Source organism: Suricata suricatta, chromosome 12 (assembly GCF_006229205.1).
Source record: "Suricata suricatta isolate VVHF042 chromosome 12, meerkat_22Aug2017_6uvM2_HiC, whole genome shotgun sequence".
NCBI classification, from domain to species: Eukaryota; Metazoa; Chordata; class Mammalia; order Carnivora; family Herpestidae; genus Suricata; species Suricata suricatta.
Window position 1 is genome coordinate 85,759,679 of NC_043711.1, and position 27,202 is coordinate 85,786,880.

The 27,202-nt window shown below is 43.3% G+C and overlaps 1 protein-coding gene across 2 annotated transcripts in view; it reads left to right on the forward strand.

Annotated features, from left to right (window-relative positions):
- The window catches only part of RPRD1B (regulation of nuclear pre-mRNA domain containing 1B), a 51,269-nt gene that overhangs the window by 11,322 nt on the left and 12,745 nt on the right, over window positions 1–27,202 (forward strand). Inside the window, exons 4-7 of one of the 2 annotated variants that reach the window (XM_029916341.1) lie at window positions 2,378–2,511; window positions 10,845–10,957; window positions 12,998–13,124; window positions 18,895–19,070. In XM_029916341.1, coding sequence (XP_029772201.1) covers window positions 2,378–2,511; window positions 10,845–10,957; window positions 12,998–13,124; window positions 18,895–19,070 — 550 coding nt within the window. The remainder of the gene's footprint in view (window positions 1–2,377; window positions 2,512–10,844; window positions 10,958–12,997; window positions 13,125–18,894; window positions 19,071–27,202) is intronic. The other variant, XM_029916342.1, reaches the window with a different exon arrangement.

Consider the following 27,202-nt stretch of genomic DNA (forward strand, 5'->3'; position numbering starts at 1 on the left):
ATTTGTGTGGTCTACTGAAATCTATTTAAAAATTTTCCAAAAAAATATTCCAATTAGGCAATATTGTGCCTGTTCTAGGGTGGTTAGCATGCGCGGGGGGGGGGGGGGAGAAGACAAATCGCTGCCCTTGTGGAAGTTACATTCAAATGGACAGAATATAAACAAGTCAACTACTTAGCATATCAGAAGCTAAGTTGACTGCAAAAAGTTAAGTTGGACTAGGGAGAATAATTATTTGTTTATTATTATTTTTAATTTTTTAATGTTTATTCATTTTTTTTTTGAGAGCCAGAGAGAGAGACAGAATCTAAAGCAGGCTTCAGGCTCTGAGCTGTTAGCACAGAGCCTGATGTGGGACTCAAACCCACGAATTGTGAGATCATGACCTGAGTCCAAGTTGGACGCTTAACTGACTGAGCCACCCCAGTGCTCCAGGAGAATAATTTAATTTTTTTTATTAAAAAAAATTTATTTTAACATTCATTTAGTTTTAAGAGAGAGAGAGACATGGATTGTGAGCAGGGGAGGGTCAGAGAAAGAGAGAGGGAGACACAGAATCCAAAGCAGGCTCCAGGCTCCGAGCTGTCAGCACAGAGACCGACCCCGAGGCTCAAATCCACGAACTATGAGATCATGCCCTGAGCCGAAGTCGGATGCTTAACCAACTGAGCCACCCAGGCGCCCCTAGGAGAATAATTTTAAATAGGGAGATTAGGAAAGGATACCTGGGCCATGCTACCACGTAGGGAAGTGTGGTTTCAGACAAAGTGAACTTTAAGTGCAAAAGCCCTGAGGCAAGAGGGCCAGGGTAGCTGTTGGGGAGCGAAAAAGGGAGAGAGTAGGTGAGGCCAGAGAAAGAATACGTTGTTGAGAGTGGCTTTGTAGGCTTTTTAAGAACTTTCACTTTTATTTGGATGGAAGAACCTTCTGAAGTTTAGAACAAAAGGGAGACATAATCTGGTTTGATGCAAGAGTGAGAATTTTTAAAGCTTGAATTGAGTTTGTAGAAGTGGGGAGACTGGTCATCTGGCAAGAGAGGGTAGCGGCTTGGGCCAGGTAGGCAGCAGAGGGACTGAGGAGTCATTTGTTTCCAGATCTAGTTTGAAGGTGGAATAAAAGTGCTTTTTTTTTTTTTAATCACAAATACCAAATAATTAGGTCATATCTTTAAGTTTTATAAACCGTCATTGAATTTTGTTTTCTTTTTCCCCCTTCACCTCACCTCTAACTAAAAATAAAAAGTTTGACCAAAAAAAAAAATTCTGTATGTACCCTGGTATAGTACTTTGACTCTGATTCAGTGAAATTTGCCCCTAATATTTCATAAATAATGCATTCTAACCAAATCAAGCTGAACCCTCACGTTACCTTGACAGTGTTAAGGTTTAGAAAAGTGCTGTCGGGGCTGAGGGTGGATGGAGTTCCCAATTCTGTTGAATTCGGTATGATTTCTTCTTGAAGTTCATGTTAAAGATACTGGCTTAGAAACTAAGATGTCAGAATATTCCTTCTTGTTGAAAGTCGCTCAGGGTAAGATCACTTATATCCAGACAGCTCTACAAACCAGAATAATTCATAGTAACACTGTGGATGGTGAGGACTCTGTTCTCCTTTCACCCAGTCTTCCTGTTCTCTTCCACTTGCCGTCTGACATTTTCCAAGAAGCAGCTGTTGCCCTCCGAATGCTAGTTACAGCTACCTCTTTGAAAATACTGTTTCAAGACTGAAACACATCAGGGGAAAAAACTGCATAGCTTCTTTCAGATATAAAAGACAAAGGGCTATATTATGATCAGTGTGTTAGAAGATTATCCATTAGACACCCTTGGGAGAATGGGGACTATGTACCTAACCCAGAATTAACTATGAAATAGTTCATTCCTAGGTCACATATATGTGGCGTATATGTGTGTGTGGTTGTATTTATACACATGGAGGTGCTGCTGTGTTAGCATTGATGAATTGTGGTGAATTTATTCCCCATTGTAAATGTTTTATTTTTTAAAATCATTTTTCCCCTACCCTTAAAGGTTTTGACCCGTTAGATTTAATTTCCAGCAGAATGTCTGGCACTACATTTCTATGAATACCTTCTTAAAAAGCAAGCTGTCACAATTGAAATGATCAATTTTTGATAATTCTGTGTAAAAACCAGCTATTGGCTTTTTGCCCTATTTGCTGTGTCTTTCCTGTGCTCCGAGGAAGACCGCAGCTCTGGTCAAATTTGGGGTGTCTGTTCGTCACAGTATGTCTCACTCCTCCTCCTGTTTTTAAATATGCAAATCATTTAGTCAGTTGTTGTTTTTAAAGTAGATCTGTCCTAATTAAAAGCCAAACATCTTAAGCTTATATATATCTTTTCGTCTTTTCTGGGCAGAGAGGCAGATGAAGGCTGTAAAAAACCTTTAGAAAGATTGCTGAACATCTGGCAAGAACGAAGTGTGTATGGCGGCGAGTTCATACAGCAGCTGAAGCTGTCTATGGAGGACTCCAAGAGCCCTCCCCCCAAAGGTAGAAACATCACCACATGTTTACAGCTCTTGGTCTTTGCCTACTTTCGAATCACATATGAAAAGCTGCAGTGGGGGTTGCTGTGAACCACCAGCGATTATATGACTCTTCAGAGAGATGCTCATAAATGATGGTGAGAATTTACCTAGTGCTCGCAGCGTGTAAGCCTGGTTCTAGTATTCATGCTGTTCGTCACCTCACACCCTTAACTTCTGCTGTGTATTCTCCTTGGCTCTCTCCTGCCTTGCAGAGACTTTTCCTTGCACAAGGGAAAAGAAAACTGTATTGTTTAGTTGTGGGGAACTAGGAAACACCCCGGACTGAGATCCTTTCCTAGCCCTGCCGCTGACCCCTACAGGATCTGGGATATGTCCTTTGGCCCTTTCAGAACTTGGCTTCATTAAATACTGATGTGGTCTGCAACATCCTTTTCATGTTTGTCAGTTTGCAGTCTACAGTTGATTTTGGTCTTCAGTGAACCCAGGAGACCCTCCAGAAGTGTGTGGACCTCACCGAGTCCTCTGAATCAGAGTTTACATTAAGGAGGAGTAAGATTAAACATTGTTTGGTTCTTGGTTTGTGGTTAGTTGCGGTTTAATTCTAATTGGCATGATGTGTTTCTGGGCTACAGATCTGAGCTGACTGTGCATGAACTCATCGCCTGGAGGAACAAGTCTGAGTGCTAACATAGTACTCAGGACCCTTTATAAGCTGAAACTGGCTTACTTTTCCAGATTCCGCTGCCATTTCCTCACACACACCATAGTCTTTGGCCATACTCGTTGCCCTTCTGGATGTTCTCTTGGTACCTCTTCCTTTGCATCTGGTGTTACCTCTGCCTGAAATGTCCTCTGCCCCTTTCACTGTGCGGGGAACTCATTCTTCAGGAACGCTATTCTCATTTTGACATCTTCCCTATTTTGTCTGGGCACGTGCAGCCATTCCCTCCATGTGTACCTCCTCGTCTGGTACTTTGTACGTGCCTCTCCTGTGGCCTTTAACACGGTTAGTTTACATGACAGTATCATTCATCCAGCAACCCTTTTTGTATGCCTTTTATGATCTCTTCCAGGTCTGCGTTTGTATACTTTTTAAGGTGGGGCAACGGTCCTGTAAAACTCCCAAGTTAGAGGCCTTGTGAGATGACATTAAGTGCTCTCAGACTGCAGGTCGTTGTTTTACTTAAAGGTGATGGAAAACAGTGTTGAGGTCACTCTGGTGGTAGCTTCTGAAAAGCAGGGTGTTTCCTACTTTGGATTCTGGTAGTGTTTGTATTGTGTCTTTTGGAGGTGCTCTGCACGGTGTTGGAGGATTACTCAGCATTCTTTACTCTCACACTTCATTGGTAAGCAGTGCTGAGTTTTTAGAACACCTCTGGGCAAGCAGGAGAGCTCTGAAAGATGACGCTGGAAACTAAGAGTTGAGTTTCAATTCAACAGACATTTGCCAGACATGTGCTTTGAGTAAATGTCTATGCTGGATGCTGTAGGACTGAGCAGAGGAGTGAGACTCAGTGCTGCACGCAGGGAGCAGCTGGGCGGATCGGGGAGTTCATGGCAGGGGTATGTTTGAAAATAGCTCCTTTGGGCTTCTGGTTTTTTTGAGCATGTAGACATTAACAGCAGTCGAGGTAGTACTCCGTGTGGAGGACGGGGCTGGTCTGAAGGTAATTTCTCTTCTCTGTGTTGTGCAGATGGAAGCAGAAGGTTCCAGCATAGGTCCTCGTCTCCTCACTGTCTTCTTTGGCCCTGAGTTATCAAAATATTTTAATTCCATCCTTTCAAAATATTGATGAGTGCTCCAGAAGTTCATTTCAGACTCTGAATCGTCCTTTTATATTTTCAGCTTTGATTCATGGATATTTCTTTGTCTTGAGACAATTCTAGAGTTTACCTTTGAAATAAAAATTTTCCTGTGGAACTTCGACAGTGGAGAATAAATGAGCTTGAGACTTTTGTTTTAGTGCTGGGAGTTTCTTGGGCTTATATACCCGTCTCCTCAGGTGTTCTAAAGTTGTCTCTCTGTTCGTGGGAATACTCAAGCTGTCGCTCGACTAAATGGACTTTCATTTACTTAAGTTGCACATGAATCACACAGTATCCTACAGTTGTAGAAGGATTTAGAGAAGAAATTGATAAGTGGAAAATTCATGTTTAGGTCTATATGACTTTAAAGCCTGTTTTCTTAAAACCCATGGATTCAGTAGACTCGAATTAAGATATGAATTTATGAGTATGTCACCCAACTTTCCTGGACTTTAGTTAATTTAGCTCTTCAGAGCAAGGGTTTGAAACCAGACTTCCGGAGTATGAATCCCAGCTCTGTCACTTCCGACCTGTATGACCTTGTGCATAGCATTTGAGCTCCTGAGTTTTGGGTTCTTCACTGTATCCTATGTCTATCAGTAGTAATACCCCATAGTGCTGTTGTGATTATTTGAAACAATGTAGATAAGATGTTACTAACAAAGTGACAGTATGGCTTTTATTTGAGCCCCACCCCCCAGTTCTAATATCTCATATTCTAAGTTTCTCAGTATGAACCAGTGCAAACACAGGAAGAGACTTAGTATTTTCAGCCCCCAGATTTTGTGCAGGACGAGGAGGCATAGTGGTTAGGAGCACGAGCTCCAGGTCCAGCGCCCCCAGGCGTTCAGGTCCGGACCTGGCCCCTCGGTTTGATGAGACGGTACTGGTGAGTGCTTTCAGGACTGCCAGCGGCAGACGTTTGCTTCGGATCTTTCTGTGAGTAAAGTTTAATAAGCTGCCTTTATTTTGCAGAGAGAGAACAAAGAATGAGGGAATCGTAAACAGTATTTCCTGATTCTTTTTCAGTATAAAAGTAATATAAAATCTGTGGGTTTTAGAAAATTTCTGTTTGTTTTTTCATCCCAGAAAATTTCAAGTGGATTCTTTGGAAGACCTCGCTTTATAGGTAGATGATTGCATTTTCGTAAAGTGATTTGGGAGCTTTCAGGCTTTTTGCCTTAAAATTAATTTTATAGTCTGCTATAGTGTCCGAACTTATATCACAATCAGGTCTCTAAGAGACATAAATGCTTAGGTAACCAGTACTTGAATGTCAGCCAAGTACAAGGCCCCTAGAGACACAGGGGCAGGTTGGAGAATAGAATTGAGGGCACACAGTATGAGGACAGGCAGGTTGGAGCCATCCGTACTGTTTGCCCTGCTTGGAACAGAGGGGTTGAGTGAGTACAAATACTGTGGTCAGAAGCCGAATTGATGGTGGGACCGTGTGTCGTTGACAAACACATTTCCTAGGCTATTTTTAATGGCTGCCTGGACAGATTCAGGATCCCGGGCATCGTAACTGCTGACTTTGTACGGATGAATGAGGGCAGAGCTAGCAGAGCGGGCTGTCCTGTTAGTGTAAATGGAAGCAATATTACCATGTTTCTCACAGCACCAGCATCTTCCAAGCTCTGTGCCGCCTCTGCTTTCAAGAGGTTTCCAGCTTGGGTCTGTTGACACTTTCCTAGGTATCATAGGGATGTAGAGAAGAAGACACTTAATGTTTCTATCAGAGCTAAGGCCTGTGCCTGCCAGTGGCCGTACAAAATAGCAAGGGCCAGGCGCTGTGGAAGTAGAGGGAGATGATGACTCGTGCTGTTACCACTAGTAGGCATGAGCTTAGGTGGACACTGTCAGATCACTGGAGGCCCTTCCAGGTTTTTGAGTAGAGAGAAGCACAGTGGGCAATTCATTTCATAAGAGTGTAGGCTGAGTTGGAGAAGGAGTGACTAGAGGCAAGGACACCAGTTGGAACAGTGATCTGGACAAGGCATGGAGAAGGGCACGTTACTCACGAGAGGCCATGGGAAGAGACAGAAAGGAGAGATCTGTAATACATCTCAGAAGTGTAGACTCAGCTGGAAGTGAGAACTTGGGGAGAGATTCTGGTGGTCTCCAAGTTGATGCACCTGGAAGGTGGGGCCAGTGGAAGTGTTCGTAGTGTCCAGTAGGTAGCTCAGAAAGGGAGGAGGGCTGTGGAGGAAGTGATGAATATGTATTGCCAATAGGTCCTCCAGATGGAAAGAGGAGAGAACTGAAGTAGGATGACCTCATTATCTCTTGCCACACCATCTTCCACTGGGAGGACAATGGGAGGAAATGGGCCTGTGACTATTTTCCTTAGTGTGATTTGAGTCTTGGAATGCCACAAGCGAGTGGCAGCGCGAAGTGGTGTGAAGTACTCCAGTTTAGGGGCAGGTGACTTCGGCTCCAGGGCCCAAACGAGGTGAGGAAAGCAAAGACATGGATCCATCCAAGGCCTTCTAGTGCCCAATTCAGCGGTTCAGAATGTCCTGATGTATATGTATAAGTAGTGTGTGTGTGTGTGTGTGTGTGTGTGTGTGTGTGTGTGTGTGTGTAAATACCTTCTGTATGAAAGTTTGAAAACTGAAGGATTCAAGTTTTGTAATTTTTCTACCTTCCTTAGTATAGTTAACAGTTATTTAATCAAACACTGTGCTAGGTGCTTGGAAGTGAAACAAAAAATACTATAAAAATTTGTTTTTGCTCATGTGCTTATATTTTATTTTTATTTATTTATTTATTTTTAAGAAATTCACTCAACTTTTTTTTTTAATGTGTTTTTTGTTTTTTTGAGAGGCAGAGAGAGACAGTGCGAGCAGGGGAGGGTCAGAGAGAGAGGGAGGTACAGAATCCAAAGCAGGCTCCAGGCTCTGAGCTAGCCGTCAGCACAGAGCCCGACGCGGGGCTCAAACCGACGAACCATGAGATCATGACCTGGGCCGAAGCTGGACACTTAACCGACTGAGCCACCCAGATGCCCCTCACATGCTTATATTTTAGTGGTGACTCCTGACCCATGGCCGCTTTGATGCTGTGGTGGCCAAGTATCTATGTGGGTCATTCTCTATGTTGCACATTAATTAGGCAGTGTATGCTCAGTGCTGTTAGATACTTCATATGCAAATTACATACCACTAGATTGTTTTACAGATACAGCTGTCCTTATTTTGCATAGTGTGGGACTGCAAAAATGACCATGTGAGCTGAAACCATGCAAAATGATCTTAATCAGCGGGAAAAATTATGATTGTTCTATGACTTTTAAAAATTCTTTGTCAGAGAATTAAAAACTCGCGGTTGATTTCAAATCTACAGGGAAACAGAAAAGATAGTAACACTCATGGTTACCTAGCATGCTGTCATATAAAACATTAGAGACATTGAAGATTCACGTGTTTTCTTTCTTTGTAATGAACTTAACAAGAGGGATTTGAGCAGAGCTTGCCTTCTTGTGTCATCTGTGGTACAGAGCAAGCATCCTAGAAGTTTGGGTAGGCTTCAGACAGCTTAGCCTCTATGCCCACCATGTCCTGAGATGTGCTGGAAAGTTGCAGAAGTGTGAAGTGTTGTCAGCATTGCTTCCTCTGCGGCACGGTCGTCCTTTTTGTCACAACCACTTTCTTCAATTCTTCTGTTCACAAGCCGGCTTTCACAGGTGGTTCTGGCTGCAGACCTAGAGTTTCTGGAAAGGTGTGGCAGCACCTTGTCCCCACGGCCAGCTGTGTCTTCTCCAGCTCCCTTTACGTTCCAGTTGCTTCCAGCATGAGCTTTACTTTTAGTTTCTGGGCTGCTCTTTCATTTTCATCATTTTCAGTCAGTTCCTTGTTTTGATTATTCATTTTTATAAAATGTCATGTGAATTTGATCACTGGGGGACAACACAGCTGAACACTTTGCTGGTTGTGTGTGAACTGAAAGAGCAGCTGTGCAGTGACCAGCCACCGACCTTGAAAGAAGTGATGTGATCACTGATCGTGATGCGTTTGTTTGTTTTATTTATGCGGTGATTTGTGGACTGAAGTTATGAAATTTGTTCTTTATGTAATTACTCAGAGTTAATATGCAGCAGTAACTGATATTTGGACTGTGTTGTTGGGGGACTGGTGTTATTTAAACTGTGGTAGCAGATCCATGGATAATAGAATCACGCAAAGTGTTGCAGATATTTAGTAGAACAGAGGAGCAAAGCATTAAGAAAAAATAAAACCCATGATACTGACTTGGGTTTCACATCAAGCAGAGTTTGGTGAGGTAATTGTAAGGTAGAAACAGGAACTACATCCTTCCGGAAGACAGTGTTTAATTAAGCAAGACGTGTACGTTACTGTTTCTAGCTCAGAGTTCTGAGGCAGGTGTGTGGAGACCTCTCGTTTGACAGATGAGAGAAGGAGTGTGTGCTGCCAAGGAATTTGTGGTGGAAAGAGCACAGATTTTTGAAAGTCATGCATACTTTGAGATGAGTCACTTAACTCTGGGCCTCCATTTTCTCACCTGCAAGATGGAGAGACTACATCAGAGTTGCTGAAAGGACTAAGTGTGCAGAAGCTGTTGCAGTGCCTGGCCCACGTTAGGCGTACTGTCATTTCTTTACTTTCCAAGCCTGAATGTATCATTTAGACCTCTGTCTCACAGATGTTTGGCATTTTATTTTGTATTGTTCAATTTGATGCAGAAGGAATGATTTTTGGAATGGATACGCTTATCATAGCCATTTGAAAGCGTGCAATATTTAATAAGAAACATACAATAAATAATAATAGATACTAAGAAACATAACCTGTTAGCCTCAAATGTGGTTAATTTTCTTTTCTTTAAAAAAATTTTTTTAAATGTTTTTATTTATTTTTGAGAGAGAGGGAGACAACAGAATCCGAAGCAGGCTCCAGGCTCTGAGCTGTCAGCACAGAGCCTGACGCGGGGCTTCGACCCACAAACTATGAGATCATGACCTGAGCTGAAGTCGTATGCTTAAGCAGCTGAGCCACCTAAGCGCCCCTATTTTCTTTTATTTCTAATGTTTATTTATTTATTTTTTTTTGAGGGAGAGAGTGAATTCATGAGTCGGGGGATGGGGGTCAGAGAGCAAGAAAACAGAAAATCCCAAGTAGGCTCTGGGCTCTTAGCATGGAACCTGACACGGGGCTCAATCTCATGGACCCTGAGATCATGACCTGAGCCAAAATCAAGAGTCAGACACTTAACTGACTGAGCCACCCAGCCACCCCAAAAAGTGGTTTAATTTATTTATTTTATTACTCATTTACTTATTTAGAGAAAGAGAGTGTGTGCACACGGGCTAGCAGGGGAGGGTTAGGGTAGCAAGAGAGGGAGAGAGAGAATCCAAGGTAGGCTCTGCACTGCCAACATGGAGTCCAACGCGGGGCTCAAACTCACAAACCGTGAGATCATGACCTGAGCCAAAACCAACTTGGACGCATAACCAGTTGAGCTGCCCAGGTGGAAAGTGGTTAATTTAAAAATAGTAACTTAAGTAATTTCTCTCAGTTGTGTCAATTATTTCTCAGCAGTGGTTATTTTTAATTTTAAGGTGGAATGAGGTTTGTTTTGTTTTTGAAGGGAGAGTTTAGAGATTCTGACATAATTTTATTGATTGGTTTCTCCCCACTGCAGGTTTCCCCTGCTATCCGAAGGTAGACTCTATCTGTGAAACCTTTCCTAAGCTAAAATGGAATAAAGGGAAGAAGCAGTTACCGTTAGTTTATATGGAAAAGTTTAGCTAACAGATGCACAAAATAAATCGAGATAAAGCACAGGTGCCTCCAGATACAGCTCAGAGCTCTGGTGGCTTTATGTCGAGATGCTGAGTGTAGTTCCCGGGAGTGAGTGTGGCACGGCCCCTCTGGCTGCTTGGGGTGCGCACGGCCTCTGTGAGCGCCCCTGCCGGGCAGGTGCTGACCACTGTTTGCTCACGTCTTGCTTTTCTTTGTAACAGCGAAAGTCCTCTCGGGCTTGTTTTGGGTGGCGAAAACAGGCGCTGCTACTGTAGGTCTTCCATAAAAGCAAACGCTTTAGAAAAGTGGGGAGTTTCATTTTTGGAAGTCATCCGGGAAGTATGTAGTGTTCCATTTACCGTGCAGTGGATTCTCTACAACCCGCCCCTACACTGGCTTGCTTTGTTACATCGTCTCATGGGATTCCTACCACTTTACTTCTCTTGTCAACTTTTAATTTTGAGAAATAAGCTTTTTAATGAAATGTGTTAGTTTGGGAAGTCTCATTTTTAGATGCATGTTTTTGGTAGTATTTTTCCAGTGAGTCAGTCTGACATGACAGACCTAAGAATGTTTTTGACTCTTCAGTAAGGTAGGGAACTACCACCAATTTAAAATAACTAGGATATAGGTTAACGTTAAGCTATCTTTGGAAACGTACACTCCCTTTTGCCCTTTTTTTGCATGTGGCCCATTGTGCATAGCATGTGACTTAACCTCCACAGGCTGTCGTGACCCAAGTTTGTGCTCTTTGTCATTTTTCTAGCAGCAGAGGAAAAGAAATCCCTGAAGCGAACTTTCCAGCAGATACAAGAGGAGGAGGATGATGACTACCCTGGAAGCTACTCTCCCCAAGATCCTTCTGCAGGACCCCTCTTGGTAGGTCTGGATTCCCTGAGAGCAGGGCAGAGCAGCTTCTCTGCATGACCTCTAGTTGCAGATTATGGCCACAAGGTGGCGCTAGGGACCAGCAGTACAGACTCACCAGAGGGCAGGTCTCAGGGCACTGGGTGCAAGATCCGGCCAGGGAAACTTGCCAGATAGCGGGCTTGCCTTTGTCTTTGCATGCCGTGATCCTGGATGGTTTGTGTCTCATAGAGTCTTTGGACTTGGCTTTTTTTCACTCTTAGGAATTGAAAATATTCTTAAAAAGTAGATTTTTGTGAAAGGGTAGATAATGCTACAGAGACATTTGAATGTCCTCTGCCATGGCTTTTCTCCAACAGCATGGTTATTTTTTATGCAAGTAAACAGCTCATTAGTTTCTAGGACAGTCTGTGTAGCAGTAGCAAATTTGCTATTATATTTGCCATATAACCGATTTAAATATTAAAACAGGGAATTGAATTTTTAATTATATATCTGCTATTTAGCCCTTCACATAAATTAGCTCATGAACTCTGTGTGGTTGGTTGATTTGTGCTGTTTTTATTTATTTATTTACTTTACTTACTGTCAAAGAAAGTGAGGCTCAAAGAGACAGATTAAATAACTTGCCCAGTGTCTTACTTTGAATCTGGGTCTGCCTGACCTCAGAGACCATGCTCTTTACTGAGTTACATGTCCTCTCATTTTGCCTAAAACAGCTTTGCCTTATTATACATGGGTGTGGCTAAGACCCATGTTGAATGGGAACACATGATTTGTGTTCTGTTAAAATGTTGAATTAGATCGTGGGTTAAGTGAAAACAGCGTTATATATCTTTCTGTTCCAAAACTTACAGGGGGACAGCCGAATTAGACTTTTAGGATAACTTGACTACAATCTGCATTGTCAGTTTCTCCTGGGTCATTATGGACTAGCTAACCTGTTGGCGTTCATTGTTTTCTGATTATTTAAGAGCCTCTTTTTTTGTATACACAAAATACGTATTCTCGGTTTGCTCTTTTTTTAGTCTTTTTCCCTTTGTTTGTAATTAATGAGTATGACATATTTAATTTTGGGAGTGTCTGCCAAAATCAAAACTGTCATCTTTGTGACATCTATTTTGTAAAGCAAATCCAAGAAAGAATTGAAGTAGGCGGTATAATTTCATTTAACCAGTCAGCACACAGTTTTTCAACATCTGGTGTGTGTGCCTTTATTCTATACTGGAGTCCAGATAGTTCTGTATTAGAAATCATGCATTACTTGCAACTAAGCAGTGACGGCGCCTGTGTGGCTCAGTTAAGCATCTGACTCTTGGTTTTGGCTCAGGTCACAGCCTCACAATTCTTTGTGAGGTTGAGCCCTGAGCACAGAGCCTGCTTCAGATTCTCTGTCTCCTCTCTCTGCCCCTCCCCAACTCATGCACTCTCTCTGTCTCAAAAATAAATAAATAAACATTGGAACTAAGCAATATGAACTAGACTCCATTTTTTTAAGTTGCCAAAACCATGCTCTTTTTTTTTTAAATTTTTTTTTAATGTTTTATTTATTTTTGATACAGGCAGAGACAGAGCATGAGAGGGGGAGGGGCAGAGAGAGAAGGAGGCACGGAACACGAAGCAGACTCCAGGCTCTGAGCTAGGTGTCAGCACAGAGCCCGACGCGGGGCTTGAACCCACGAACGTGAGATCTGACCTGAGCCAAAGTCGGAGGCTCAACCGACTGAGCCACCCAGGCGCCCCTAAAACCATGCTCTTTTTATTAAAAAGTTGTGGGGTGTTTTTTGTATTTTTTGTGTTTTGTTTTTTGATTTTTCAGAATTATATAGAATTTCTTCATGTTCTGCCATTGACTTAGAAAAATTAACTTTCTACATTCTCTTAGAATCCATATGATTGACCCCAGTATAGGTTCTGGTACTAAGAATAATGTTTTTGTAAATGTCAGGAATGATTATTTTTAGAATTGGCCTCCACCTCATTTAATTCTAGCTCATTTTCTTTGTCTCATACATCTTAATGGACAGTGTTGTTTGTGTGTTCGTTGTGCAGACTGAGGAACTAATCAAAGCTTTGCAGGACCTGGAGAATGCTGCATCAGGGGATGCTACTGTCCGGCAGAAAATTGCTTCTTTACCCCAGGAAGTGCAAGATGTTTCTCTGTTGGAAAAAATAACAGGTGAGAAGGTGGAATTTGGGTGAAAGGTGAGGGAAGGGGGGACATATCTCTAAGGCATCAAACCGTAGGACATGCTTATGTTTGTAGATAGAGACTTCTATGTGGTATTGAGTTTTGCAACCAGCAAAGCTGTTGAAATAGGCCAAGCTTTACTGGCGATTCTAGGAACTGTGCAGAAATGCAGGCGTGCTGCTGCCTGTAGCACTCCCAGGTTAGGTCTTTTGGAAACACAGGGCAGCTTGTGTGTGTGCTCTGTGGGGGCCGGGAGGGAAAGTATTAAACTTGTGATCCTCTTACTAAAAAAATTATGATCGAGTGCTGTGTGATTTCTGCACTGCACACTGACACACCCCGTGGGTGACAGTGCCTTTAATGCAGGAACGCCAGCGGAATATTATTAGTCAGGTCACCTTGGCCTCCTGATGATCACCCCCATGTACAGGGAGGGGCAAGGGACATTCTCACTTTATGCATGGAGAATGGAAAGGAAGGGGTGAAGCATGAACGAATAGTTAGAGAGCATGCTCTGTGCCAGTCACTTCTGTTACTCTTCGTGATAACCTTTCGGGGCCTCTCATATTGCATAGGAGATCGAGGCTTTGAGAGGTTAGGTGTCTTCAAGCAAGTCTATCGGTGCCATTTTCCCCACGGCATTTGCTCACTTCATGTCTCTGTGTCCCATTTTGGTAATTCTTGCAACATATCAGGATTTTTCATTATATTTGTTATGATCTGTGATCAGTAATTAGGACTAAGTTCAGGTGACAGCATTTTTTAGCAGTAAAGTATGTTTTTATTACGTTGTATATTTTTAAAATTTCTGCATATATGATGCTATTGCACACTTCAGAGAAGAGTATAGTGTAAATATAATTTGCATGCATTGGGAAACCAAAAAATGTATTTGACTCACTTTAATTGTGAGACTTGCTTTATTGTAGTGGTCTGGAACTAAACCTGCAGTATCTCCGAGGCACACCTGCCTTTTAAAGGTGGTCAGGGAAAGCCTTTCTGATGAGATGACCGAGGCTATCTGAGGGAAGGACTTGCCACCCAGGCAGAGTATAGTCCCAAGTAGAGGCCTGGAGGCTACGAGCGTGCCTCGTTGGAGGACACACACGGAGGCTGTCTAAATCCTACAGGCAGCATTTCAGCTGCCCCACCTCCCCACCTCCAGCGGTGGGGCCCTGCTGGATTTAGCAGTCTGTTATCCCTTCTGCCGTTTTCCAGCCTCCATTCCTCAATGCCCTCATTTTCTGTACTCAGCACAGGGTCTTTAGGATCGCTCCCTTACATATACCCTGGTCCCTGTTTTTCTCCGTCCTCTTCCCTGTAGTCTTCTGGCAAAACCCCAGCTTTTCTTCTGGTTAAGTTCAACTTTTATTGTTGTCATTACGATCAACTCATTTATTCTTACTATCAGAATCAAAGTCTGTCAAAATTGGGAGCAACTTAACATAAAGCTAGCTATGTATGTGATTTTTATTAATCTATTTTCACTGACCTAAAGATCTCATGTCTCATAGCTTTTTAAAATTAACAAAAATTTTATTTTGATTTTTTTAAATGTTCATTTATTTTGAGAGAGAGCAGGGGAGAATCCCAAGCAGGTTCCACACTGTCAGCACAGAGGTAGACGCAGGGCTCGATCCCACAAACCATGAGATCATGACCTGAATCAAAATCAAGAGTTGGATGCTTAGCTGACTGAGCCACCCAGGCCCCCCTATTTTGATTTAAAAAAAAATTTTCTTTATGTCTTTTGTTTATTTTTGAGAGACAGAGAGAGAGAGAGAGCGCAAGCAGGGGAGGGTCAGAGAGAGAGGGAGACACAGAATCTGAAGCAGGCTCCAGGCTCTGAGCTGAGCTAGCTGTCAGCACAGAGCCCGACACGGGGCTCGAACCCACAAACTGTGAGATCATGACGGGAGCAGAAGCCGGCCGCTTAACCAACTGAGCCACCCAGGCGCCCCCCTATTTTGATTTTTAATTGCAGTAAAATACACCTAACAAAATTTACCATCTTAATCGTTTTCAAGTGTACCCTTCAGAAGTGTTGATAAGAACATTCACATTATCGTGCAGCGAATTTCCAGAACTCTCTTCGTCTTGCAAAACTGAAACTTTATACCCATTTAATAACAACTAATTTCCCGATCCCCTCAGCCCCTGATAACCACCTTTCTTAAATCCAGCTTTTCCTTTGTTCCTTTTCCGGACCTGAACAGCCAGATGTGGCTGGGCAGAACAAATAACACACATGCTGGCTTTCCTTCCTCCTGCGGTGGTGATGGCACTGTTTTCTAAGCCAGCGCCCTGCCTGACGAACTGGGACCAGTTCGATGACCTTAATTTTTAGGCTAATAATTCCCTAATTGACCTCTCTAGTGTTGACCTGTTATTTGAACTTGAGACACGTACATCCAGGTGTCTCCAAAGGCATTTCAAACTTTACAGGTCCCAAACCAAACTTCTCATCCTCACTCCAAAATTCATTTCTCTTATGGTCTTGCCCATATCAGTAAATGACCTCCTCATAATTCCTGTTGGTCAGGACCCAAGCCAGTACTGACACTGTCACCACTTCCACTGCTGCTGCCTGTGTGGGTCACCACCGTCTTCACTTGGGTTACTGCAGTAGTCTCCTCTTTGGTCTCCGTGCTTCCTCCTCGTTTCTCAACCCAGCCGTCACTCTGTGCCCAATATAACCAGAGTAACCGGAGTGATCTATTAGAATGGAAGTGGTGTCAGTCTCCCTCTGCTCAGAGCAAAGGCTCCTTGCCAGGCACCTTCCAGTTCTAGGGCCTTTGTACTTGCTGTTTTCTTTGCTTGGAATGAGCTTTCCTACAGAGTCATATGGCTTGTTCTCTCCCTTTTTCCAGGTCTTGGTCTACATACCCTGAAGTGAAGCCTACCCTGACCAGTACATTTAAAATTACATTCCTCCCTCTGAATGCTTCGTGCTTTCTCCTCTGCCCTTTCTTTCTCTCGAATTCTTACCTTCAGTTGATGAGCATGTAAAGTGCAGTATATTGATTCTCTTCTTGCCTGAGAAGGTAAACTCTTTGGGGCAGAGAGTTTCTGACCTCTGTGTTCCCTTTTGCTCTGGGGCCTTGAATGGTGCTGGACACATAAGAGCAGCCCGCGTACCTGCTAGGCTGAGGGGAAGGCTTGGGGCACAGCAGTCTGATCACAGTGGGCCTAGTGACCCCAAGTAGGAGAAAGGGCGGTAGGTCCCGGGAATATGGTCAGCTCTCCTGAGGGGTCTGTAAGGAAGCAGGGAAATGGGACAGTGGTAGCTAGAGAGCGACACATGGCCAGAAGGAAGAGCGGCATGTCTGTATGCTCATGGGAGAGATATTGAGAGGTCTGGGGAAGCAAGAGGGAATAGGCCACCGGCGCACAAGTGGAGGCTGGCCAGGCGGGGCACGTAGCCGCTGGCCTGCGGGGCCCGGAGCAGCTGCTAGGCTCCTGGAGTGAGTCACGTCCACCTGCTCTGCTGGGGCTGCGTTTCTTCTGTGCCTCCTGAAATGATCACAGGTTTTTTTTTTCTGGGTTGTAATTATTTGTGTGAAGAAATTCTCTTCTTTGGTATAACTTGGAGGGTGAGAATTGACTTTTTTTAATCTTGTGTGTGTGTGTGTGTGTGTGTGTGTGTGTGTGTGTGTGTGTGTGTATTTATTTTTGAAGAGAGAACACAAGCAGGGGAGGGGCAGAGAGAGGTTTTATTTATTTTTTTAATACAGAGAGAGACAGAGCATAAGAGGGGGAAGGGCAGAGAGAAAGGGAGACACAGAATCCAAAGCAGGCTCCAGGATTTGAGCTGTCAGCACAGAGCCCAACGCGGGGCTCGAACTCATGAACTGCGAGATCATGACCTGAGCCAAAGTCAGAGGCTTAACCGACTGAGCCACCCAGGTGCCTCCATTTTTTTAAAAATCTTAAAATTAGTGTTTTTCTTGCTGTTTTTGCCATGGGCACTCAAAACATTTTAAAGAATTAAACATTCAAGGGAAAAAAGAGGTATAGAATCAAGCAAAGACATGGGTAAAATCAACCTCACCACTCTGGCAGCTTGTTCTCAGACCTGACCACTGATCTTGAAGAATAAGTTTCACCGTCTTCTTCAATTCTCTGTGACTGAGATGGTCTCTTGCCTTTGCGTTCTCTTTGAGTCACTCTTTCTTCTTCACCAAGAACATCCTTTAATTTCCCTGTTCCTGAGGAGTGTAGAAGTACCTCATCTTTGGCGTCAGACCTAATTGGGGATCTCTCCACAGTTCACCACCTGACATTCATATTAAGAAGGGAACCGGGGTGCCTGGGTGGCTCAGTCGGTTAAGCCTCCGACTTTGGCTCAAGTCATGATCTCACGCTCATGGGTTCAAGCCCCACATCAGGTTCTGTGCTGCCAGCTAGCTCAGAGCCTGGAGCCTGCTTCCGGTTCTGTGTCTCCTCCTCTCTCTGCCCCTCCCCTTCTCATGCTCTGTCTCTCTGTATCAAAAATAAATAAAACATTAAAAAAATAAAAATAATAAAAATAAAAAGAAGGGATCCAAAAGTCAGACCATGTGCCAAACAGAAACTCTGTTGGGGACCCTGAAATCCCCGTGGCCTCCGAGATTGCTGAGGTCTCTCTCACTTCTGACCACCTGTGTTCCCAGGGAGCAACACACCAGTATCACTGGGGGCCCCCCGTCTAGTTTGTCCCACGGAGCGGCTGGCCTCCCTAGTGCTCTGGGTTCAAAGCACTGATCCACTCTTTTGACCCCTTTTTGAAATGTATGTACATATTAAAGTTGTAATTTCACCACACCCGCAGGAAATTAATAATATCTTGTTTTCTAATATAGATCATCTTTTTGTTTCTTTTTCTCATTTTCTGATGTTGAGCCTTGTTCACCTTGTCTTTCTCAAGAATACCCTTTCTTTGATGCTTCACAGTTCTTTCCTAAATAATGAGTTGCAACCCATTTTTTGGACGTGAAATCAGTCTGATAGGTAGTGACCAAAATTTAAAAAAAAGAACAAAAACAAATAGAAGACGGAACACTTTGCACATAGTAAGGATAAGTATTATTTCATGAAACCTTTCTTTTTTATGCGTTTGCATAAAGTGTGTTTCTAGCATGAGTCACATTTAAAGAATGTCTGTTCTTATCAGACCCTATATTTTGCTGAACAGAAGAAAACAGTTCCTACCCAGGTTCTAAGCTTATGTGATTTAAGGAGTATAGTTCTATAGGTCCATTCTAGAGATGTGCTTGTGAGTCCCGGCTCCTCTGCTGACCACATGGTACCAAACCTGTCCTGTAGCTTTTATTTGGTCTTAGGTTCCACTCTCAAGAAATGAGTGCTTACTTTTGTATTTCAAAAGGAATGTGCAGAGAATACCTAACAAAATAATAATATGAATGAAAACACTTTCAAAATTCTCAGAGGCAAGCAAAAATTATTTTCATATATGACCTTAAATACCTCTTTCTGTTTGTTTTATTTGTAGAGCTTTGGCAGGTATAGGTATTTAAAGAAATCCTTTGCAAGATTACCCTCACTTTAGGTAATTCAGAAATGTCTTACCTTACTCATAGGAGAGAGTGCCTTTGGATTTCTCCATCAGCCAGTCCATTGTTTGTCAATCTGCAGGTTCTGGCTTCTTTTTGGACCTTGTACATTGAGAGAGAAACTGTTAACCTCCCCCAGAAATGTTTGCAACCATGCCTGTGTGATTTCTATATTGTTTCTATTTTTTGGTCTCATTTGTACATAGACAAAGAGGCAGCTGAACGACTCTCAAAAACAGTAGATGAAGCATGTCTGTTACTAGCGGAATATAACGGGCGTCTGGCGGCGGAGCTGGAAGACCGGCGCCAGCTGGCTCGGATGTTGGTGGAGTACACCCAGAACCAGAAAGACCTTTTGTCAGAAAAGGAGAGAAAACTGGAAGTGAGTACGTTGTAAGGCAGACCCAGATTTTCCAAGTTTCCCTTCCTATAGTTTACATCAGGAGATTTTAATTATGCTTTAATAACACTTTTTGTCCTTTAAAAATTTATGAGAAGAGAACATGCATCAGATAATTGTTATTATTTGAACCGAGTTGAAATTGAAGGCACATTTTTATGTGTTGAAGAAAGAATGAACCGGAATGCAGGAAACAAACAGTTAAGTCTTAAAGCATTTAGGATCTTAATATTGCTTTTGTTTGAATTCACATTAAAAAAAAAAAAGAATTATGGATTGAGGTACAATAAGAACAGGTGGTTAATAAAACCCAAGCCTGTTTATTTGGTAGTATTTGGGGAATGCTTTAAATTCTCTTTCTTTTAGATTATATTGAGATTTACTTCTGGCTTGTATCCACTGTTAAAGCCAGTAAGTAGTCTGTGTCTTAGCTCTGCCTGCCGTCAGTTCTACAATTTCACAGTGATGGGTATGGAGTCCAGTTCTCAAACTGTGGAGAAGGAACTCGTTCCTACCCCGAGTTCACAGTAGCCTGAATGCCCTTGGGGAGAGGTTTTAGAACCGGTTCCTCACCAGGCATTTGTTTGGCTTCTCAATTAGTATATGGTGGGTTCACATCAACACTTGCAGAAACGCAGCCAGCAGAAACTTGAGAGCCTTTGCCCGCCCCAGGCTGCTAGTGGTCTCAGGGGTGCGGACAGTTTTCAGTTGGAGAAGCAGTCACATATTACAAGAAAAGTACCCAAGAAGGGAAGGAGGGGAAGGAGGGGAGACTCCCCCCCCAACCCCAGCACCCCAGAAACATGTTCTCTGGAACAGAGGGAGGGGACATGGAGCTAGTTCTGTGGCTGGGATTATTATGATGTTTGCCTTTCCACATAGTCGCTGACGAGGCTGGTGATGAGTGAGGGGCGCTTTTGACCATATCCTTACTTGCAGTGATTATGGGTGCAGAGATGGGTAGTTGGGAGAACGGGGGAACTTCATAAGCCAGTCTAGAAGTGGAAGATGGGAAATGGCTGTGAAAATAGTATGACTTAGGTTTAGGAATCGACACTGACCAGAAATCCTAAAGGGAGTTTCACAGGCAGTACCAGACGGTCATTTTTATCTGAAATGCTCATCTTTCACTGAGGAAGCATTTTCAGCATTGTGCCCCGGGACTAATAAGAGAGTGTAATTAATGATTCTGGTTGTAAGTCACCATGCCATCTGTTGAACTGCCCCTTGGCGACACATTAAGGGCTTTCTCTGATCTGTCAGACATTGATTATCATGAGCAGCTGTTGTTGGCTGGAACGTGGCAAGCTACCATAGAGGACAGAGTCTTTGAGAAGGAGACTGGGTTGGTAGCATGGATTAACTCTTTGTTTGTTTCCCCTCCTCACAGTTGCACTTTCTTGCTTATGTTTCCTGGGGGAATCATTCAGGTTTCTGTAGACCCAGTGTTTTGTGAGGTGCATGAAGGGTCATTAAGCAGAGAGATGGATCAGAGATTTGGATCCGTTCTGTAGCTTTCCAGCCCAAAGTCTCTGCTCATCTGGGCATTGGGATTCCAGTGCCTAAGAATCAGAACAGGAGGGTCCCACCATTGGAAAGTACAGATTCTGAACTAAAGGTTCTTTCTATTCTCAAACCATGTCTCAGCCACTTGAGCAAAACCATTCACTGTCAGAATGAAGTGAAATTTGCTTATTTAAAAAATCAAATGACTACCTACAATGTAAGATGTTGAGAGATGGCTGTAGTTCTTTTCTTTACTCATGTTTGCTAAAAATGCATATAGTCTGCCCTCTGGAAACTGATTTTTCTCTCACATTCCCAAACAGACGGGTCTTATTCTACCATATCCTTGTAAAGTATATGTGGCTTGGAAGATGCATTACTAGTATGGGTTATTCCAGATGCTCCGAGTCTCCTGTTTTGAGGACAAGCATCAAGTGTACTCAGCTTTTTAACATACCCTTTAACACTGCCAGCCCTTGTTTTAAAATTACCATGTCCGAATATAAATGAAATCTGCCTTTATTTTAATCCTTCCTTTGCCTTTAAATTTTAAACATGGAATTCTTAGAACACTCTGGAAATGCAGTGTTTTGCTTGAGAGTCTGTTTTCTTTCCAAAGTTCTAATTTGTTAACACATGAGTTTTTCTTTTTACTTTTTTTATTTTTTTAAGTTCATATCTTCCTTCACATAACAAGCATACTTTTTGGTCATTCACTTAAGAATCTTACGTTAGATTTCTGGGTAACTCCTAAACTTTGGGATAGGGAGTTGGAGGATTCAGAGCCAAGGATGCTTCACACCCTGGGATGTAGGCAGGGACAGTCACAGCTCACAGAAGGAGATTTTGTTTCTGCCCTCAAGGAAGCCATTCTGACATAAACAGCTTAGGTGAACGGAAAACCAAACCAGGGGATTATACATAATGTAGATTAAGGAGACAGTTGGCAACTCTGATTGTGGCTTAAGGTCAAATTCAAACTTCCTGGAAGGCAGCAAAGCCTCTTTGTAAAAGGAAATAGCCATTGAAGAAGAGGAATATGTTTATAAATGAGAAACAGCTAGGCTGGACCAGACACATGGGTGAAGAAAGACCAAAGACAGAGAATGTGTGGGAAGGAAGTGGCTAAGTCCTCCAAAGGGAACAAGGCTCTGTACTCTTGAAGGAGCTGCTTGCTTATTTGTGAATACAGTCAGCAAAGCCCTGTGCCAGTCAGGTGATGTGCACAGATGAGCTTTCTTTAAGTAGAACCGCGATCCATTTTGAGATGATTTTTTTTAATGTTTTTTTGTTTTGTCTTATTTTTTGCTTCTGTTTCTGAATGTTAGGGTTGACATTGGCCTACCACCTTTCCCTTCAATTACAGGCAGTGTTAGAAGGGGCTGCTTCAGATCTATTTGCAGTGCTTTTGTCATGAACATGAGAAAACCTAGAAATGGGAAAGGGCATGTGGAAGGGAGCACCAGTAGCAGCCTGAAGGTGAAGTTCAGAAATGTGGAGGGCACAGAAGAAGGTTAATTCATAAGGTAAAGGTCAAACGTACTAGAAGAGCCTCCAAACTTCAGTTCTTAGAACAAAGGGAAGGTGTGTTTCTGGTGCCCAGAGGTGACCGTTCCCCTAGCTGGCTGTTAGAAGCTCACGAGCCAGGGTCTGAACAGGTTGGATGGAGTTCTGTCTTGTCAGTTTGGATAAAGCATGGCGTGGGTATGTTCCGTCCTAGTGATCAGGGCGCATGGGGGCGGTGGCGGAGGGAAGGAGTGCAGATCTGTGTGTACAAGCATGGGGGGGAAACATCAAAAAGGTGCACACATGTGCAGTTTTACTACCTTCATGTATTAAGTTATTTATTTTCATTCACATCATGGTGTTTGCTGTCATTTCTACAAAAAAAAAGGTCATTGGAATTTTCATAGGAATTGCACTGAATCTCTAGATTGCTTTGGGAACTATTACTGTTTTAACAATCCTACGTCTTCCAGTCAGTGAACACAAGATTTCTTTCTGTTTACCTAGATCTTCTTTAATCTACTGTGGAATTTAGAAAAACATGCTAGAGTCCCACCTACTGATGCATTTGACATTACAAAGGCCCCATTTAGGTGCCATAAGTATCAGGGATCACAGCAGGGGGCCGTGGTGTGTGCTGCCTTTCTTAGGCTCGTGTTCCCCCACCTTTACAAAGCATGTACATGCAGATGTGTGTATGTGTGTGTGTGTGCGCGTGCTCAGCAGCGCTACTGAGGCCTGGCCATGGCAGCCAACTTCACCCTTCACTCAAAATGAAATGGCACCTTGAGGCCTGGATGTCTGGGTAAAGTCATTAACAGTATTCTTGAGCTGGATGGAACCTTAGACATCGTGGAATCTGACTTCCGAATTGGTGAAGAAACTTGGGCCCAGAGAAGGGAGTTTGCCACAAACCAGGAATAGAATCCGAGGCAGACATCTGGTAACTTTCCATCAGGTTTGTGTTTGCCTTTCTTTGTTGTTGTTTTGTTTATTTTAAATTGGATTCCATCAGGTGAACAGCTGGAAGATATCCGACCCAGAAGAATAGCCAAAGTTGAATCATTTCCGCAATCCCCAAGAACCTTGTTCTAAAAAAAATGCCATCTTGCATAGGGGATTCAAATAGTTGCCCGAAGCCTTTTTCAGAGTGGCCTCTGAGGAGACCTTTCCAAGGTTTGAGACAGCAGACTCTGCCACCGAGGCTCTGAGTACCCTCCTGGCTCTCAGGGTGCATGCACAGTGTGGGGGAGGGCAGTTGGCTCATTGAACTTGGGCGTGCTGCGGTGCCTCCCCCCCTGGGGATCTCCCCCCTGGCTGTAATGAAGACTCAGGAGTAGAGCCTTCTACTTCAGACAGCACAGCTGGGAAGGCGGAAGTGGCCCAGAATCTAACAGTGCCTTGTGACTCTTCATATTTCTGTTTGCAGTTTGGTTACAACTTGAGAAATTCTTTGGCTGTAGCTGAGGAGGTACTAAAGCAAACTGATGGCCGTCTGTTGTTTTTGGCAGCATCATTCCCCTCCCTGCAGGGTGCAGATGGTTAGAAGCATTTATTTCAATAATGGGATAGGCGATAGGGGGAGATAGAGAGCTCCATTTTTTGTCAACTTTGGAGTAAATTCTTCTTTTTCCGATGATGTTTAAATCCAGTATCTCATTGTCCATTCCAATCAAGGCAGATGGGAGCAGGCGATCTAATCCTCATTTTAGATGAGAAAACAAAGCTGAGAGTGTGTGAGCAGTTCAGGGTGCCAGAGGTGGTCAATAAGGACCAGAACCCTAATCTGATACCTGACTCGAGTGATCATGTACTGTTCCCTTGGGAACTTAGAGGCCCTGCCTAGCCTGGCCCTGCCTGCCCACAGCCCTCTACACTCAGTGCCCTTCCTTAGCATAGAGTTCTTTCCCCGCTACTCTAGCAGTGCTGTCAGCACCATGGGCTGGTCCAGCCGTTGTCGAAAGGTCCCTCTGCTTACACAGCTCAGGTGACCCACAGAGGGTTTGCGCTCTCCTCCTTCCCTGGGCGGCAGCTCCTAGCATACCCACTGCCTTTTCAGCCCTGCTTTGAGATGTGAGCCTCCCCCCATGGAGTTTCTCTCTGTAGATGGAGACTTTCCTTGAATTCTGTGCTTCAGTGAATAATTACGGGCTGTATCCTTGAAGTGCTTCCCTTTTGAGTAGCTGCTGACCCTTATGCTCTGGTTATATGCGCAGCTCGAACTTGATCCGTGAGGGCGTGTGCGTGTGTGTGTGCAAGGCAGGTGCTCATAATGTGTGTTCTTTCCATGTCACAGTGTGCAAGCTTTGGTATTTGTTCATCTCTTTTCATTCCGGGGTGGTGGGAAATGCCACATTATAATCATTATACAATGTACTTCACATACTTGGTGACCTAATCGCATGGTTCCCCAACATTTGCAACTTCACATTAAAGAAGTGACATGATGGGGTACCTGGGTGGCTCAGTCAGTTAAGCATCCGAGTTCGGCTCAGGTCATGACCTCACGGTTCGTAGGTTCAAGCCCCGCATCAGGCTCTGTGCCAACAACTCAGAGCCTGGAGCCTGCTTTGGATTCTGTGTCTCCCTCTCTCTCTCTCTCTCTCTCTCTCTCTCTGACCCTCCCCCTCTCATTCTCTGTCTCGATCTCTTAAAAATAAATAAACGTTAAAAATTTTTAAAAAAGTAAGAAGTGATATGATTTCAAAGCTCTCCCAGGTAGAGTTCTTTTAGCTGTAGCATTGTTTCCATACTTATAACCCAACTTCTGGTGATTCCGTCTGTTTTACATACCCACCCCACTGAGCGTTAGCTGGTGTATGTATCACTAATTTCTCATACTTACAAAGTATATATACGTGTTAAGTCAAAACAGCATCTGGGCCCCTTGTCACTTCTTCCCTGCCAGAACGTTCATTCTCATTCAATGAATACTCAGTTCTTTCTTTATCTGTGTTTCTGATTAAATAACAGTATCACAGGAAATTTAGAAGGTAAGTATTTTTTAAAGTATTATAATCTCACTACCCATAGATAACTTTTTTTAATGTTTATTTATTTTGAGAGAGAGAGAGAGAGAGAGAGAATAGGAGTTGGGGAGGGGCAGAGAGTGAGAGAGAGAGAGAATCCCAGGCAGGCTCCCTGCTGTCAGCAAGGAACCTGATATGGGGCTCAATCCCATGAACCATGAGATCATGACCTGAGCCGAAACCAAGAGTTGGACACTTAGGCAACTGAGCCACCCAGGAGACCCTGAGATAACTTGGTTTTATTTTGGTATGTTTCTTTTATTTTTTCTTTAATTTTTTAAAAATTAAAATGATCATAATATGTAGACTGTTTTCATGCTTTTCTTTTTATATGTGATCTTTCCTTATTAACACAAGCCTTAAGCAAACATTTTAAATGGCTGCTTGAATACCTATGGCTGGATAATCAATGTTATTTTTATTTTTTATTTTTATTTTTTTTTACTTTGGGCTTACTTCCAATAGTTGTACTATTTCTTTCCTGTAAATTTCTAAAAACGAATGTTGGGTGTACGTGTAGATGCCTGCCTCTCTTGGGTGTGTTGACGTGTAGAAGCATTTCAAGGTCTCTGCCACCAGCACACACGCCTGCTTCGGGAGTTCTTGCTCTTCACAGTGCTCCATGGCTGCGTGCTGCTTCAGAGAGCTTCAGTGATAGGAGACACACGTATCCGTATGTCCGTGGGTATACAGAAACTCATCCACAGTGGATGTCCATGGGTATACAGAAACTCATCCACAGTGGAATTAATCGTTGTTTTATGAAGAAGTGAGCATTGAATAGTTTAACTAGACAAATGGGGCTCTCTTCTGGACTTTAAGTTTGGGTTTACATTTGAAACTGCTGTGGGAAAATAGCAGCTGCTTCTTAGTTATAACATTGACTTGAGTGACCATCACTTTGAGAGCAGGTTCAGATGACAGGAATCTGAGCTCTACGGTCTAAGTGTTTGACCCAGTGGATACATGTCATTTTGAGCAGAGATCTCTTTCAATCTTTATGAATGTTCTACTTTTATGGTGGGCCTTCACCCACTTCAAGTTGCCATTTTTTAGAAAGTAAAACTGGATTGTGTCATACTTAGTCATCTTGGAAGTTCCTTCTCTGACTTCCATTTTTACCTGTATAAAGTACGGGGCTTGAACATTAGAAAGTCTTTTTCCAAAATCTCTTTTTAATGTTTATTTTTTTTAGAGACATAGAGTGTGAGCGGGGGAGGGGCAGAGAGAGGGAGACACAGAATCTGAAGCAGCTCCAGGCTCCGAGCTGACAGCACAGAGCCTGACATGGGGCTTGAACTCACGAACTGTGAGGTTATGACCTGAGCCGAAGTTGGACACTCAACCGACTGAGCCACCCACGTGCCCCCAGAAAGTCTTTTTCTATGATTAGAGTAGAAATGTTCACAGTTGGAATCAGGAGTCACAATAAAACCTGTGCAGATGAAGTCCGCGAGCTCCAGGGGTGTGGCGTGCTTCACGTGAAGTGGCGAAGGTGACAGCTGTCACTGTGACTTTGCCTCCTTTTATTCTCTTCTTTATTCTGGCTCTTCTATATTTAGGAAAAAGTATGGACAACTGTCTTGCTTAATCCAGCTATTAGGTACTTGGAGAACTTTAAGCAGAGCAACTTTGCAATTTTAAACTCAACAAAAATTTACCAGCAGCCTTCTGAGCATTCTCGGAAATTTGGATAGTGATTAATGGACTCAGTCCACTCTTTCTTCAAAATGTCTGGTATGATGTATTTGATACCTTTCTGGGTCCTTTTATTTGGCCCGCCCTGTCTCTATTCTGTGAGGCATAGACTTGCTAGGAGGCATTCCCACGGTATCATTTACCCCAGTGAGGATTCGGTGGTGAGGATCTGCATTCCCCATTCCAGGCTTTCCTGGCTTTCTCCATTGAGGCGAGTGGTCCTGCCCTTTTATCTTTGGTGTGGTTTTCCATTTGTAAGATAGCAACGTTACCCTCACCTGGGGCAAACGGTGTCTCACACTTGTCTAACCTGTGGTTGTTAGTGTCTGCCTTCCCTCATTGCACAGGGCCTTCGTCTCCAGTAGTCCTTCTCAG